The sequence below is a fragment of the Paracoccidioides brasiliensis genome (assembly GCF_000150735.1).
Source record: "Paracoccidioides brasiliensis Pb18 unplaced genomic scaffold supercont2.5, whole genome shotgun sequence".
In the NCBI taxonomy this organism is placed as follows: domain Eukaryota; kingdom Fungi; phylum Ascomycota; class Eurotiomycetes; order Onygenales; family Ajellomycetaceae; genus Paracoccidioides; species Paracoccidioides brasiliensis.
The window spans coordinates 1,709,328-1,725,744 of NW_011371362.1; the positions used below are offsets into that span (position 1 = coordinate 1,709,328).

At 45.8% G+C, this 16,417-nt stretch overlaps 6 protein-coding genes across 6 annotated transcripts; 2 read left to right on the forward strand and 4 right to left on the reverse strand.

Annotated features, from left to right (window-relative positions):
* Positions 1 to 1,773: 1,773 nt before the first annotated feature.
* On the forward strand, positions 1,774 to 2,418 carry PADG_04999 (uncharacterized protein; the record flags this gene model as incomplete). Its single annotated transcript, XM_010761923.1, has 2 exons — positions 1,774 to 2,018; positions 2,079 to 2,418. The coding sequence occupies 2 exons, from the start codon at positions 1,774 to 1,776 to the stop codon at positions 2,416 to 2,418; spliced, it is 585 nt and encodes a 194-aa protein (XP_010760225.1).
* A 9-nt stretch (positions 2,419 to 2,427) lies between these two features.
* PADG_11858 (uncharacterized protein) lies at positions 2,428 to 2,937 on the reverse strand (the record flags this gene model as incomplete). The annotated part of the gene is made up of 2 exons (XM_010762272.1): positions 2,428 to 2,559; positions 2,821 to 2,937. 2 exons carry the CDS (start codon positions 2,935 to 2,937, stop codon positions 2,428 to 2,430), a joined length of 249 nt encoding a protein of 82 aa, XP_010760574.1.
* Positions 2,938 to 3,400: 463 nt separating this feature from the next.
* On the forward strand, positions 3,401 to 4,027 carry PADG_11859 (uncharacterized protein; the record flags this gene model as incomplete). Its single annotated transcript, XM_010762273.1, has 2 exons — positions 3,401 to 3,677; positions 3,876 to 4,027. The coding sequence occupies 2 exons, from the start codon at positions 3,401 to 3,403 to the stop codon at positions 4,025 to 4,027; spliced, it is 429 nt and encodes a 142-aa protein (XP_010760575.1).
* A 2,101-nt stretch (positions 4,028 to 6,128) lies between these two features.
* On the reverse strand, positions 6,129 to 6,826 carry PADG_05000 (uncharacterized protein; the record flags this gene model as incomplete). Its single annotated transcript, XM_010762168.1, has 3 exons — positions 6,129 to 6,463; positions 6,537 to 6,675; positions 6,746 to 6,826. The coding sequence occupies 3 exons, from the start codon at positions 6,824 to 6,826 to the stop codon at positions 6,129 to 6,131; spliced, it is 555 nt and encodes a 184-aa protein (XP_010760470.1).
* A 4,117-nt stretch (positions 6,827 to 10,943) lies between these two features.
* PADG_05001 (uncharacterized protein) lies at positions 10,944 to 11,840 on the reverse strand (the record flags this gene model as incomplete). The annotated part of the gene is made up of 3 exons (XM_010762169.1): positions 10,944 to 11,090; positions 11,166 to 11,233; positions 11,426 to 11,840. The coding sequence occupies 3 exons, from the start codon at positions 11,838 to 11,840 to the stop codon at positions 10,944 to 10,946; spliced, it is 630 nt and encodes a 209-aa protein (XP_010760471.1).
* A 2,312-nt stretch (positions 11,841 to 14,152) lies between these two features.
* Positions 14,153 to 16,028, reverse strand: PADG_05002 (uncharacterized protein; the record flags this gene model as incomplete). Its single annotated transcript, XM_010762170.1, has 4 exons — positions 14,153 to 14,391; positions 14,462 to 14,823; positions 14,888 to 15,684; positions 15,756 to 16,028. The coding sequence occupies 4 exons, from the start codon at positions 16,026 to 16,028 to the stop codon at positions 14,153 to 14,155; spliced, it is 1,671 nt and encodes a 556-aa protein (XP_010760472.1).
* Between the last annotated feature and the right edge of the window lie 389 nt (positions 16,029 to 16,417).

The following is a 16,417-nucleotide window of genomic DNA, read 5'->3' on the forward strand; positions in this document are numbered from 1 at the left end:
TGATTTGTGTCTGTATCATATCTCGCCGAGAGGCTCTATGGCAGAGAAGCGATAGGCAGGTCGCTGGTGAGCGTGCGCAGAGGGCGAGCTACATGACCTAGGGGAAGAAAGTCAAGGAATTACTCCATCCAGCCTGGATGGACCCTGGAACTTAAGGCTCTGGGACCGAATCAGGCCAAGCACCTGTTCCCGACATCTTCCCTAGGGTCAACTGTAGATCTGTTCATCGCTCACAATGTTCAAGGGAAACCAAGAAAAATATCCACACTTCAACATAAGCTACGCTTACGCTGGATCATTTCAGAGTCTACTCCGTATGATGGCGGACAGTGTGTTCTTCCCAGTTAGTTGATTCAGGATTTTTCAGTTTGTCGCCGAATTTCACGTTAGATTTCGGATCATGGTTGCCAGAGAAGAAAAGCTGTGCAGACCCATAACAAAACATTGTTCATTATCAATCGCTTTCGCTGGCTTGGAACATATTGGTTAATTCAGCGGCCCGTCCCAATCCATTCTCTGTACAGAAATCGACCTAGCAATGCGGCCGACGAGACCTGGTGAAAAAATACTAGACTTGTTCAAAGTTGCAGATGACCACCGGATAAAACTTGAGATTGACAGTTCCAAGGTTTGTAGTCAGTCCCCTTCAAAGATATGATATAACACAACAGTGTAAAAAGTTAGACCTTTCACTCAATTAGTTAACCGCATCATCAATATATACAAGTAATTGGAGTTCGGACGTACCATCAATGCTCTCATCATTACACCGTATATTCGCCAGAGAAACTCATGCGGGTAAGTCTTGGTTCACTGGTACTCTGATACGTCTCAGGCGACACCTGAACGCCTTCATCAGAATGACTGACAGACATGCTGATATGGATAGATTGATGGACAGTTGAATGAGCTCAGAGGTGGGCTCAGGGGCACTGCGAATTATTAAAGCTGTCAGCGTTGTTGCTGGATACTTTATTATTCCGTCATCCTGTCAAAGCTTGTTCCTGGAAGACAATGCAACCCATTTTCCAAGCAAGCAGGTGAGCTGGCGGGTGCATCGAGCCGACGGGGACTCTGGTTGCCTCTGCCACAAATCCACGGGCGTTGGATACGCCCAGACCGCTAGTTTCGAAGTAAGCGAAGCTGCAAGGCCTCTCAGTTTAAGGGGCCTATCATTCAGGAGATCGGTTTCAGAAATAAAAATAGCTCCTATCAGTGACTAGCTTCACAAGAATGACCCATGTCTCAACATCTCCTTGAAGATTCGTTCGAAGAGATCTCATTTCGCCAGCACCACTATCTCAGCCCGCTTCATCATTCCGCTTTTAGAAAAAGCAAATCTGCTGCGTGTTCTTCAAATCATGGAGTCGTGGCTAAGCTCGTCAAGCAAACCAGACCCCGTTATTCCCAAGTTGTTTGAAACTTTTTCGCAAATAGCGCATATACGAATAGGCTTCTGCAAACACCATGGCCCGTCATCTCATGGCGCAAGCCATGCAGTTCGTGGACGTCGTGCATACGGTCGGGGGTGGACTGTGTGACATTGGACCGCCTTGAGCCCTGACCATCAAAGAAATAGTTATAACCTACTCCGTACGAGTATTCTCAATAAATACTTTTAATAATTCATTCTTCTGCCTACACTTTATCGATGATATTCGTCTCTCGACGGATTAGTTTCCCTCTTCAGCTTCCTCTTCAGCATCTTTGCGGATCTCCCTTCAAATTCTCCGCAGCCACAATTTCCACCTAAGCTACAAATAGATAACCAGGATGAGATTTGTTTTTGAATATGTGGGCTTTGCCCTCACCATCCTTTTATCTTTCTCATCCGCTGCTACGACTGAAGATAGGCATCCCAAGATCTCCCCCTTCATCCTGAGCGCCATTACACCTAGAGGCACCACCCCCAGAATTAACAGCAAGCTCCAGGTCGTAGACGATGCTGTTGTCGTTGGATCCACAGATGCAGAAGATTTTACAGCTGCAAGTCCTTCTTCTGCATCACGCACGCGGATGTAAATTCATATATATGCTAATGATAACGAACAGTACATCCTCCCCAACCCTAAAGGCAGAATGAAAGCGCGCGAAAGCCGGCAGAAGTTCTTCTTCTTGGAGCCTGTCACCGATCATCCCACACCCGGCTATCACAACCTCAAATTTCACCGAGAGCTCCAGGCCAATTTCAAATTGGATGGCTTCTTTGCCACAGGCGCTGGCTGCGGCATCCACTGTGGTGGACCTCAGGTCGTCTATGATCAAACCCCTAAAGACGACTCATATAGTGGAAACTGGTTTGCATACCCTCACGAAGGCAATGGGGGTGGCTACTCCATCCATTGGGTGGCTGGTAACGAGACTCCTGAGGGCCACACTCTGGTGTACTTGTTGCGCGATGCGGTTCCCCAGGCATAAGCGATTGAGCTACTGAGACTGATCCGCATCTTGCATCCTGTGGGACTTATTCTTCTGGAATATCTTTCGTTGCTTGATGTTTTTGTGAGATGAGAACAGTTTCATGAATCTTGATTTTCTCTGTTCTCTTTTGGCCATTTTCTTGGAAAGGAAAAGTCATATGCTTTGGGTATTGTGGATAGCAATATCATTAGAATTAGTAGTATCATTCATATCTTTAAATAGTCAGTGTGAAATAATAATTATTCCAGCTGAAACAATCTTATTTCACCCGGCTGGCGCCAGAGGAGTGCTTCCTCCGAAGGTATCAAGGCAGAAGAGTTTAATGCATCATTCATCGTTCAGCTTGCCCTGCTGCAGTGGAAAGCAGTCCACAAAATGCGTGACATAAATGGCACAGACAGTAAGAGATCCGCGGGAAACATGCGTTTTATCCCATCCTTGAAGGTTAGGCTTCATATTGACAGTACTCAAGGAGTTATGTTGCCCGTGGGTTTGCAACTGAGATCCCTGAGTCATATCTGCAGAATCTGTAAAAACGTGAACTCAGATGATTCTATTTCATGAAGAGTGGAGTGAGTCCTGTTGGCATAAATTTCACAACATTTAAGCAAACACCATGATGTGGTAATCAGTCAAAAAGAGCCATACCATTTTGAACTGTTGTAGGGATTAAAATGGGATTTGTGGTAACAAACTCATAACTCGAAGACCGTATAGTAAGTGGAGGGAGACTGTGCCGACCCTGTAAACCTGAGGATGAGATGATTGCCTTGAGAAAGAAACAGCTATCAATCCGTGTATCGAGCATGTAGGCCCCCAGGTTAAAGGCCTGCATCAGCCTGGACCCATATTTGAGCTCCTATGCAGTGGGCTCTCCCTCAGGTAAACAGAGTAGAATCCTTCTAAGGAACTGTGGAAACCCATTTTGTTTTCTCCTTCGATATACTCTACAAGCATTTTCGAGGGAGATGGGTCAGAGATGGGAACGAATTACCTCCGGCGGGACATTTGGCAGAGGAAGCCACTGTATGATCTCCGCCTGGAAAACCGGGCCTCGTTAAAAATCAGCTATAAGAGGTACGCAATTCGTACGGGGAATGAGTCAGCTCCGATAGACGATGTGATTATCCAGAACTTTCTCAGAATGGGATATATCAACTCAGTTTCCTTTGAACACCGGGAATCCACTAGGATCATTAATTTCTGGAATCAGATTTTCAGACCGAAGATCTGTAGATCTGTATATGCGCCAGCAGGTGAGCTTCCCACATTGCATTCGTATTAATCAAATCCTGTATGAACAAAGTCTGAGTTGAAAATCAATACGTAGAAGAATTTGCCATAACAAAGACTGCAATGCCTGAATAATCAGAGCGCCGTGTTGTGGTCAATCCCAGCGACCGTTCAACAAGGTGAGTATATGCAGTCCGATCATATCATATGAGTCACAATAGCTGAGAGGAAAGTCCCACGGCATGATCGTCCGGTTGAACAGAAAAAGGCTTTGAATTCTAATCTCATGGGTTTCTTTGCGGAGGATGTATGGGAGATGCAAAGCTTCAGCCCCAAACGTCTCACTGGTGAGCCAGGGCAAACCATAAAATGAAGATAGCTCATCAAATTACGATTCTCAACGTTGACAACAAGGCAAATATAGTTACTGTACATACATACTCTAGATCATTGCCAAGTTATACAGTGGATGATCTTCCTGGTCCGAATCTCCCAACAAATTTGATATTTGCTGTTGAAAATTCCCCCACTTGAGCTGGGTAATACTTTTTCGCATCACCATAAGCTAAAAGGGTTTCTTCCTCTGGCTTTTCAAACACGCCAGCCAAATCAAAAATCCGGACCTTGGAAATATCAGGGGAACGGTGTTTAGGAAGATCTCATGCTCCTCCTCCGAGTTCAGTGGACTGGCTGATTGGCAGAACATAAGACAAAAAAGTGCTCCACACCTGGAAATGAAGTCCACACAGAGTCATCACGCAATCAACACTTTGTCAGCCATAACTACCATAGACCATCTCTTCAGGTGCCACATGTCTGCGTATAGGATATTTTTGTCTCCATCTTCCTGGTGCTGTTTCCCTGTAATTGAAGGTTGGTTGAATCTTCACAAAGGCAATCCAATTCATGGATGTGGCTTGCAAAACCTTGAAACAAACATCCAGTTAGTTAGCTAGTTCCACAGTTGAAAGAGGGAGAAAAGGCAATCAAGTAACTAATAGTTAACATGATAATTAGCTTCTTTCTGACAGCATGGGGGTTGAACCTGGGGGCCGGGGCTTTTATGCAACAAACGAGGATGACTTTCATGGGCCGCACATGCATTGGCTTTGGTCTTTTCATCTTTGCTTTTTGTATTTTGTTAAATTAGCTATGCCGTCATTGTAGGGGCGTGGTTTACTTACGGGCTAAACGAGGATTCTCAGAGCGGCGGAGTCACTAGTTATAACTTTCGGGATGCCGAAACATCAAGCCAGCCGATGTCGTCTTGCCGAGCCACTTCGACGCTCAATCTCTTCACTAAATCACATAGCCAACCAGGGGATTTATCTCTTTGACCACTGAGCACCGTTCTCCTCCCCTGTTCGGAGAGTTGATTTGATCACATCAAATGGGCTCGTCAATCGTAAGATTTCCGCCAGCTTCTATATCGATAACTACGTAAAAGTGGGAGGATATGTCTGAACGACTCGTTAGAAAACCATTTTGCTGTAAAATTTCCCATGCAACTGACAATTAACTAACTTTAGGGGGACAGAGTGACAAGATACATACATGCATAGCATCTTACGATACGATCTCAGACTCTAGACCAAGATCTCCCAGACTGTCCCTTGAACGGTTGGGTGGCTGCATTGACACGTCGGCAGATCTAGACTTTTACTCCTATCCCACCCATTCATTAACTAATACCTGAGACTGAGACCGTGTTTATGCTGTCCCACCATAACGAAAAGGAATTGCAACCCTGCCAACAGTATGAGTGAAACAGAACTTTCAGGCAGTTCAGGTATAGAACAATAGTTACAAGTTGACTTCTACTATTTCTTTAAGAACAAACAGTAAAGGATGGATGAATTATATATTTTTCTTTTTCTCTTTCCTTTTTCTCTCTTTTCATTTCATTTCATCTTCAGGTGGCACCCGTGCTATTGACACTGGGATTGACTCCGAGGAAATGTGGACAACATTTGGGGGGAGTATTAAATGTGCAACACATTCCAAATGAAATATGATATACATAGGTGAAGGAATGTAGACGAATCAAAATGCGCAGAGATATATGAAAATGTCCGAAAAATCGAAGGGATTAAAAATTGTGAACATCATAACGCCGCGTTGCACTTGGTTGACATACTCGTCCCATGAAATTCGGAAAACACAAGATGAACTGATTATGTATTATGGGAACTGGAGCCCTAAGCAAAAGCAAAACCAACTGTAGACAGCCAGAATGAATACTCCCAGGGGAGTGACGGTATGAGAGGAACAGGGTATGTATCTCAGGGCGGTCCTAGTCCACAAAGGGGAATATAAATAGCCCTGTATATACTTGAAACGGAGAGAGTAGATATATAAGAAACGGGAGTTAAATTAAAAGCAACAGCAACGACGCTGGGGAATACCACAATCAAACAACCAATAAATGCCCTCCCATCGTTGGTCTATGATGTACCGATATCATCTGACATAATTTACAGGTAAGCAGCGACGGCAAGGAGAGCGGCAGCAACGCCTCCAACATTGGCGTTGAGGTTGGAGCCAGCGCCGGGGAACTGAGGTGGGCGGCTGGGAGTGGGGGTGGGGGTGGGCACAGGTTTTGAGCCGGTGCCAGATGGGATTCTGGATATAGTTGGCACTTGGCTTGGATTGGCGGTAGGATAACTAGAGGGCGTAGTGGTGGGCTTTCCAGTGGGCTGGGCGGTAGGAACTGAGGGGACAGAGCTGGTAGTGCCACCACCGCCAATTGGTGGGAGCTTGATGGGGACACCAGCGGACGAGCACTGCTTGATAACGAGGTTGGAGACGGCTGGGGATAAACATTAAAACATGATTCAGTGTTTAGAGGATGGTAGGAACCAGGTGGTTGCTATAGGACTTACAGCTTTGGGCAGCAACGTCGCAAGATTTCTCAACGCAAGGAGTGATCTTTCCGGGCAACTCAGGCTTTTTGCAGTGGCACTCGAAGTCGGTCAGCTGGGAGCACCCGTCGTTTCCGAGAGTATCAACGAAACAGCTCAACTATTCACCCAAGTTAGCCTCTCACAACCAAGGACACCATCTATCTCTTTTAAGGTTGGAATTAACATACAGCGCAAGGTGGGATATCAGGGAGCTGAGCATTTGCTAGGCTGGCCGCAACAAGAGCAATGAGAGCGTGAGAGAACTGCATCTTGGATGTATTAAAGTGTATGTATATAAACAAAAGTGGAGCACTTTTGTTGATGTTAAAACGACAGTATTGGAGTAGATAACGAATGTCAATTTGTCGATGTGATGAAAGGAGAAAGGAGACAACCAAGGTGGAACTGGGAATGCGGTTTCTTATAACTCTGCAAAACGGATACTGCCCAAACCCCAGGCGGGGAAACAGGTAAGGGGAAAACAGAGCGAACCTGGAGAGGAAAATAACCAGCGGGTTTGCTTGCATCCACCCAATAGGGATTCCCGTTTCCACCCTCACCTCCCCAGTTGTTCCTAGGCCCTAGTTCACATGTTATGGTCTCGGCTATTCTGCCAAAGAATAACATGGACAATAAAATACATGGCCACGCGTACAGGAGAAGGGCAAGAGGTCCACAACAGCAAATAAACTGGGAACGGGCTTCGCCGGTGGATTAAGTCAGGGGCGAATCATCCTGACTCCAATTTGACATGCATTATAGGCTGTGCAGAGCATTTCCATAATGCTTCTTTCCAGCATCATCCTATTTCATGGCCTGGATAGTTAAGATTATGATGTCCTCATCCTCCTGGGTCACAACTGAGCGTCAGAAAGCTCGGTCGTTTGGCCTACCCATGATCTGATAAATGCGATTTCCTACTCCCAACATTGGTTATGTGATATATGTGAACTGGTACATGTCAGGATGCCATATCAGGTTTGGATTGCCTGGCGTGAAGCTAGAGATAGCCGTAATATGCCCTCATGGGGGTCGTAATACGTGTGGGGGGGGTTGGGTTCCGTGCACTAGGCAGAAAATGGAGAAGTGGCGGTACAAGCCAATAAGAGGGGAGATACCTATGGCCGCTCGAGAACTGACCTCGGGAGGTATGCCTCCCCTCCCCACTCCAGACGAATTTATGAAGAGTTTGGGCAAATTTTCGCAGTTCTGGCGTATTAAATGCATACTGCTATACTGCTCAAGGAATGTTTGGACGCATTATGATGAAAAGGGCGGATTGTACTGTATTTTCAAGCCCGGGATAAGTAGTAAACTATGGATCCATATGGCTCTTCTGTCACTCAATTTGTCCCTAGAGTTTGAACTGGGACATTCAAGCAAAAAACAGAACCCACTGGGCATAGTTACAAAAACTAACAATTCTCGGTCAGTCAGCGAAATCATCAAGACTAGTGATTACCCTGAGGGTACAATTAAACAATCTAAACTTCACGCAGCATTGAACAATGGAGCAAGGTATATTGTAGTCAATCTTCTACCAGCATACTCACGAGGTAGGGATGGAGTTAGCTCCCATTCATTACCATGATTTGCAATATGCCAATGTAATTGTGGTGAACTCGAACATCCAGTTTCTTGTTTCTCATTCTTATTCTTGTTTGTTGTATAGAGTAGTAACTTTGGGCGAGCTGAGTGCTGAAAAAAGTTCGTCAACATATTCTTTTGAAAATTGACCGTATCACTCATTGTGCCTTACCCTGCCGTGACGCCTCTGTATTACCCGAACATTCGAGAAGTATGACGTGAGAAGATAGCCACCTCGAGCTGAGATGTAGTACAGTCCTACACACCTGTTTTAGGTATTCCCAAGGCTGTCATGCCCAGGGAACTTTCCGTAACACGCGACGTTTTTACCGCTTTTGCTGTCATCTGGGGTAGTTATGCAAGAAAACTGGGGTTGGAGTTTGGCCAACACTGTCTTGCATGTGAATTAGAAATCTAGGCCGCTTGTTGGTCTAATACCAATGGGAAGCTTGATGTGATGATACCACTAATGAACGAATCAGACTAAAGTGAAAAGGAAACCAGAAATCTTTGACAGACGGGCTGCACCTTACCATTTTTGGGAAAAATTGATTGCAAGACCACTTTTGGAGATTCATCCTGTGCAACATTTGAAGATGTTGCTTGAGTGGCCTAGGGGAAGAGTCGCTTCATGACTTATTTAACTTAATTGGGACCTTTTTGCAATGTATAGTGCAAACAGAGAGATAACTATTGGAGGTCTCAAAAAGCATCATGATTGCCAAGTCAGTTTTCTCGGTAACCTGCGAGAATTGCCCTTCCATCTCTCTAGCCTTGTTTTCTTCCAGGTAGAACCAGAGTTGGTATCGAATGTATCTCTGACGTGAAGACCAAGCTCAGAACTCATAACCTTGGAACACACCAATATCTCTCCCGGACTTGATGATTCCCATGTAAAAGTTAGTAATAATCATGCTCCACGTTCCTGCATGTAGCGATGGAAAAAGAATAATACCAGGCCGTGATCAACTCAACATCCGCCATAGTTCCAAGGTTAAAACACCCGGGCCAGTTTAAAGTATCGGAATGGATGGTGCGATTGAAGTCAATGCTGATGCTTGTATTTGGCAGCTTTGACGGGGGCCCTCGATGATATAACGCAGAGGTAGAAATGGTTCTCGAGTCAGTCCCGTGGATTACACTGCGTATCTTCGTAAACTTGTTCTAAGCTTAGAAGCGTCTAACCTGTTTTCTTGAGGCAGAATCCGCGAAATCGTTGTCAAGCAAGATATGATCTGAATAACTGTACCTAGGTAGCGGAAGGCAAGATGGAGTATCATGGCTTCAGCACCACCAAGTTAATCTTCAATATTCCTGTGATCTGCAAAATCACAAGCCCCCGCCAGCTTGTCTTTTGCGCCGTGCTAAAAATGTTTCGTGGGACTCCAAAAACCTAGTTACCTAAATAGCATCTGTATAAAGGGCTTCTCGATCTTCCTGGGCAGCAGTTCAAACTCTTCACGTATCGTCTCGCGAGCAACTCTCCCGAGTTAACATACCTTGTCCATACAGAGGAATTTTTTAGGATTGTAATAAAACGTGGTTAGGTAGCGTATTATTGATATGTCACCGAGATGAACCTCGATGGGGAGAAACATTCTCTAGGTTTCGACGGCGTAGCGGGGCAAAATTAATGATCCAAGGGTATGTAGGCGGGAGCCGAATGTAACGCTAGCCTGCGCGATGTAATGGATGGCATATTTGGCATAGCCTCTTGCCTGTATGGAATAGTACTTGGAGTATATTTTTAATTCGGGATCGTCCATCTGCCAATGAATCAATGACAGACGGGAAGCGTTTGAAAGCAAATGCTCAGAAACTCGGGCCGCAAGACTTGGAGGTTTTAAGGTGGTGTTAAACCAGGGAATTGGCGACTAGCTACTCCCTTCTATATACCTGTGGGGAAACAATACCCAGAACGTATCCATGTGCTGTCGGATGAGACAAGAAATAATGATAAATTCACCAACGCAGCCCGTGTTGGAACTGGAAGATGACAATCATCAAGTGAAACTGAAAATGAGAGACAACCCTTGACGTGGGACTAACAAAGCCGCCTCGAGTTCCGTGCGAATGTTCCTATCCATGAATATCCATGGATCAGCTACATAGGGTGAAACCCAGCGCTGTGAGAAAAAAGAAGAGCTGTTGCTAATAGAACTTGCATAAAGAACTTCGGGTTATGATGATCTTCGCGTTCTTAAGCCTGTCGTTTCAGGAGATCTCTCCTAGTCAGTTGTATGCACGATTGAAAGGATCTTCCGAAAGTGCAGTGGAAAATGCATTCGATACCGATACCAGAGATTCACAAGCCTTTTATTATTAGCCCTGCCCACGGTTAAATGGATCGGCCATCAACCCAGTTCTATAGATGCTTCGATGCTCTGGTTAAGCGTATTTCAAACCACGCTTCTCCTCCTGTGTTTAGTTATCCCATGATTGTTCCTGTCCTTTGTTTTTCCGAAAGTGCACGTTCATTCAACAGTGAAGTATCAGGTGAAGCAGATAAGATTAAAAATGAAAGAAAAGGGGAAAAAAAATAAAGGTTCTTTATATAGATCATTACAAGTGAATGATAGTCTAGACGCCTCACTCCGCTCCCCGATCCCATACCAGACTCCAAAAAGGAAAAACAAAAGAAAAAAAAACGAACAGCAAACTCAGCGATCCCAGGGAAATCAAGGCAGCCAAAATGGAGGAAATGTGAATGAATATGTGAAATGTGACGAGAGCCGGGTCCATGCATTACCTCGAGTTTGGAGGACAGCAGTGATGAAGTCCTACCCATCCTTATTATTATTACAACAACTCGTCCATATATGCCTTCTCGTTTGCAATGCCCTTTGCTTCATCTTTCAACAGCACAGCAAGGACCTCAATGGGAGGATTAAGGTTAAGCATGTGTGCTCGTCTCCAGCGCTTTATTCGTGCAATCCCGATACATGGCTGTTCATCGCAGTCAGTCAATCAATCAGGAGTAGAATAGTAGCAGCAAACGGTACTCGTAATGATATAGCATACCCCATATTGATTCGACAGGTCGAAATGTCGTAGTATCTTCTCATCCACCGTCAAATGTTGCTGGTGCACTACAGAACAGAAAGACAACGCAAACTGTTAGTTTTAAAATGCTTCTCAGACAAATTCCATCAAGCACCCAGAGAACACCATACAACACCATATATAACAACATCCCAATACACATGTAGATATCACACATAGAAACTAAAACACCCCAGACAATATGACTAGAGGTCCAAAAAAGAAGCACAATAACTCACCCCTGGCAGCAATTCTTCCTTCCTCCTCCCTCTGCCAATACTGCCTAATGTCCATCTCCGTCAATGCCTCAGCCCTCACATCCTCCTCAGACTTGGGTTGCCGCAGCTCAACCCTCGCCTGTTCCGCGATCACATTCTCGCTCTTCGACGACGCAGCAACAGGCCTTTGCTCCGGCTCGATCTCAGCAGGGTGTGTAACCACTGTCGTCGCTGGTGAGGCTGTGGGTGCTGGCGAGGCTGAACCCGACACACTCCGCTGACGGACCTCAGCGACTGGGGAGCTGACATCGGCTTTCAGTCCCTTTTTACCGGCGAGGGAAGAGGTTGAGGTTGGTTTGGAGACTTTATGTTGGCCGCCGAAGGAGAGGGTGGACTGTTGATGGTTGCCTGAGCGGCGCCGTGTGGTGGTTGGCATTGTGGTCTAGTCTATTATGCGGAGAGGGTGGTAAAGCGATGAATGGATATTTGAGAGGGCAGCGTGGCAAGAGCACACTGTGTATTGATAAATATCTTTCAATATCTTTCAATGACCGGTGTTTTTGCAGTGGTGAGAGAGTCATTGGTTGATGGGTTGCCTTGTTTAGTGGGTTTGTATCCAATGACGTGCCTGGTTGCGGAGGCAACGACCCCGCCTATTTTTAGCGAGGTTAATCGGTTAAAGCGTCTGAGCGCAGCATTGAACATCCCAACGTTTCAATTAGTTAACTAACGTAATCGATCACTCAACTGGCCAGATCACTCAACTGGCCACCTTTCCAATTTCAACCCATCATCAACAATCAAAGCTCAATTTCTCAACCACAATGAAAATTCAAGCCTCTAATCAGGAAGGAAAACTTCTTTTGGCCATTAGAGCCTATGAAACCAAGCAAATTTCTAGCATTCGAGCTGCTGCTAAGGCCTATGGTGTCTCTCGTGCCACCCTATCCAATCGACTACATGGAGGCATTCCACGCGTGAAATCCCAGTCTCAACGCCAGAAATTGACACCTACAGAAGAAGAAGCTCTAGTTCAATGGATAATCTCCATGGATGAGAGAGGCCTACCCCCCCGAATTGCAAGTGTATGATATATGGCCATTGAGCTACTCAGGGCCCGTGGATCTAGCATATCCCCTAGCATTGGAGAATGCTGGGTGCGGAGATTTATTAAACGCCATTCTGAGCTGAAGACCAGGCTCACACGCAGATATGATCACCAGCGAGCTCTATGTGAAGATCCAGAGATTATAAAGAGGTGGTTTAGAATGGTGGATAATGCCATGAAGAAGTATGGAATTCTACCTGAGGATACATATAATTTTGATGAAGTTGGCTTTCTTATGGGGGTTATTTCAACAACCTTAGTGGTCACTAGGTCAGAAAGAGCTGGAAAGGCATCTCTTATACAGCCAGGAAATAGGGAATGGGTGACTGTGATTGAGTCAGTCAATGCAAGAGGACAGAGCCTGCCTCCAATGATTATTCTCAAGGGCAAGCTACACCAGGCTTCATGGTATACAAACCTGCCAGCAGATTGGGTAATTGGGGTTAGTGAGAATGGCTGGACCACTGATCAGCTTGGTCTAATATGGCTGAAAGAGGTGTTTAACAAGCATACTCAGGCTTATACAGTTGGAAGATATAGACTCTTGATTCTGGATGGGCATGGGAGCCATGCCACTGCTGAATTTGACCAATTCTGCAGAGAGAATGCTATTATAGCTCTCTATATGCCACCTCATTCTTCCCATCTGCTGCAGCCACTAGATGTGAGCTGCTTTGCCCCCCTGAAGAAGGCATATTGCAAGCAGGTTGAATCTGGCATGAGGCTTGGCATTAATCATGTGGATAAGGAGGAATTCCTAGAACTATATTCTGCTGCTAGGAAGGAGGCATTGAAGGATATGACTATTAAGAATGGATTCAGAGCCACAGGCTTAGTGCCATTCAATGCAGAGGAGGTTCTTGAACGCCTATATTATCAACTACATACACCAAGTCCCCCAGGCACATCTCATGAATCTCAGGCCTCCTGGACCCCAAAGACTCCCTGAAATGCTGTCCAATTGGAACGCCAATTCAACAAGCTCAAGCAGTTTATCAAGCATCGTACGCAAAGCCCGCCTAGTCCTACCAACCAAGCTCTAGATCAACTAGTTCGGGGGTGCCAACTAGCTATGCATGGGGGTGCTCTTTTGGCTCAAAAGAACAAGGCTTTATGAGCTGCAAATGAGAAGCAGAAACGCAAGCGAGGACAAGGCCGTGTTTACATAGGTCAGGAAGGAATTCTGACTGGAGAAGAAGGATTAGCTAGAGCTCAGACTGCTCAGGCTGCTCAGCAGATGGTGGATAGAGGGGTGGAGGATTCAAATCAACCCACTAAAAAGCGAGCACCGGCACGCTGCAGCAAGTGTGGGAATACTGGACATAGGGCCCCTGGATGCTTGCAGAGCTAGGATTTAATTGTATATAATTTTTTAATGGATAATTTAATATAGTGGTGGCGGAATTTAAAGATTTGTTTAATGTACAGTGGGGAGGTGGCCAGTTGAGTGATCTGGCCAGTTGAGTGATTGGTTACGTTAAAGAAACGAGTAATGATGTAAGCTACAAAACACGAATTGATATGGTGATGATACGATGATACGCATATTCTTGTGTGAAAGGCCATTTACTGATCTATCTATCTGCTATAGAGATCTAGATGATAACGATTGGCCGTGGTAACTAATAACTGCAGAGTCCCTAATCTGTATTTCTATTTCGCAAGACGTCAGCCACGACTTCAACCATCTCAAGCACTTTTTCCTCTTCCAGCCGTTTCCCGATCAGCTGCAGGGAGACGGGAGCTCCATGGTAGAACTCAGGGTCGTAATCTGCCTGTATAATTTTATCCTTCTCGTTCAGAGGCACCCATCCCTCACCCCGCGGAAGATCAAGCGACTTATCAGCATGAGTCACAGGGAATGTGCAGGCAGAAATATCTAGATCGTTTTCACATATTAGCCTTTTCATCGGAGCGCGTTCCTGGATCAATATGAATCGGTAGCTTACCTAACAAATTAACGAATCCAGTAAACCCGACATAGTCCACTGTTTCCCCTTGACCAAGGCGAGGAGCCCCTGTTGGCGCAACGGGGGCAATTATGGCATCGATGGGCCCTTCAGTTGCTGTTTTAGTTGCCATCCACCGGTCAAGGTACTCCTTTTGGAACTGGTTTCTTTTCGTGATCATTTGCCGTAGTTTGGCCGGATCAAACTTAGTAGTCCTTCTCTTACACGCACTGAATGCCCTTTCCATGGAGCCGAATAATGGCTCCTCATATGCCTCCAAAGAAGGGATGATGGCGTCAGATCCTAGCTCGTCAAAGCCTTCGTTAAGCAAATCGACGATCTCCCTGTGGTTAGTTGGTTCCCTATCGCAGTGTGGTTAGTCTTCCCTCCCAGTGCCATCTAGATGCATGGACTCGTTGAACGTACCAAGGGATCACATCATGTCCTGCGGCCTTCAAGGTGTTGGTAACGAGAGACAAAGCACGCTCTACTGGGGGATGGCAAGTTATCGTCCCATCATTGGCCCCAAGAACTCCTAATCGTAGCTTGCGTCCCTTGGGCTGGATGACATTTCTTCTCCACGGCATGGGTATGATTTTTGGGTCAAGATTCCAGGGTGCTGCTGTATCGGAGAGAACAGATTCACAAAACAACTTGACGGCACCAAGGGATGTGGACATGGGCCCGCAGACAGCATATATGAAATCCTGGCCCGCGATACTTGGCTGCCCTCCCAAGGTCGAGAATCGTCCAAAAGAAGGTTTTAAACCGTAAAGGTGGCAGAAAGCACTGGGGATGCGAATGCTACCAGCGATATCCGTTCCAACGCCAAGAGGCGACGCTTTCATTGCAAGAAGTGCCCCTTCACCACCCGTTGATCCACCTGGGGTAAGGCCCTTGTGAATGGGGTTCCTAGTTTCGCCCCAGATCCGATTTGTAGATTCTGCCATCATCATTGCTGTCGGGATGTTGGTTTTCAAATATAAGACAGCGCCCAGGTCCTTGAGCATGGATACAAGGACAGATTCCCGTTCCGTGGGAGTATTTGCATGTAATGCCATGCCGATTGAAGATGGATAAGGAGGGGTTATGAAACTGTCTTTCAGAGATAATGGTAAACCATGAAGTGGTCCCAGGACGGATCCTGTCTGTTCCAGGTATTCATCTAGATACCTTGCTCGTTCTAAGCCTTCATTGAACATGACTTCAGTGACGCAGTTTGTCTGTGGAGAGTTAATTAGCTTTTGCAAAAGGCTACAACAAGCAGCCAGCCCACTGGCGCAGATATTCATACCAGTTTCTGCGCAATCACAGCAGCCTTACAAAATGCCTTTGTGACGTCAACTGAGGTCAGTGTTCTCTCCTTTATCTTTTGAAGCAGGGTTTGAGCGTCAGCATCGACAATGTCTAGCTCATTTTGCGTTAAGAGGCCAGAAGTCTTTGGGTAGGATCTCAGGTCCCGAGGAAGACTCTCCTCTTCAACATCCGGGATAGGGAAGAAGGCAGAGAGCGCATCATCCCGGCGTTTCTGCGCAATGGCTGAAATTTCTTTGTAATTTTGTCCCATTTTTATTTCGAAAGGGAAGTATCCGGCGGTCAATGTAGATAATCGCGATATTAGTATTGGATCAACTGGGAGCAAGAACTATACAGCCCCTCATATACATATTTATACTATCGTAAGGATGAGGTGGGACGGCGGATGAACCTGATCTGATGACCAGCAGCAGGGAAACGCCACTTTTGAGCACAGCAAGTAACTAGTTAGTTCTCCTCAACAGAAGAGCAGTGTTAAATATTGGAATCTGAATCTGGGTATTTCTCTGCAAAGCCGAAGTTCATACCCGGCTTCAACCCCCATTGCCTCGGGCGCCGTCCAATAAGAAGAAACGCGGGGGAAGAAATGACTTGGGCGGCATTCTAGCATAAAGTCCCATTCCCGTCGCATGATCAACT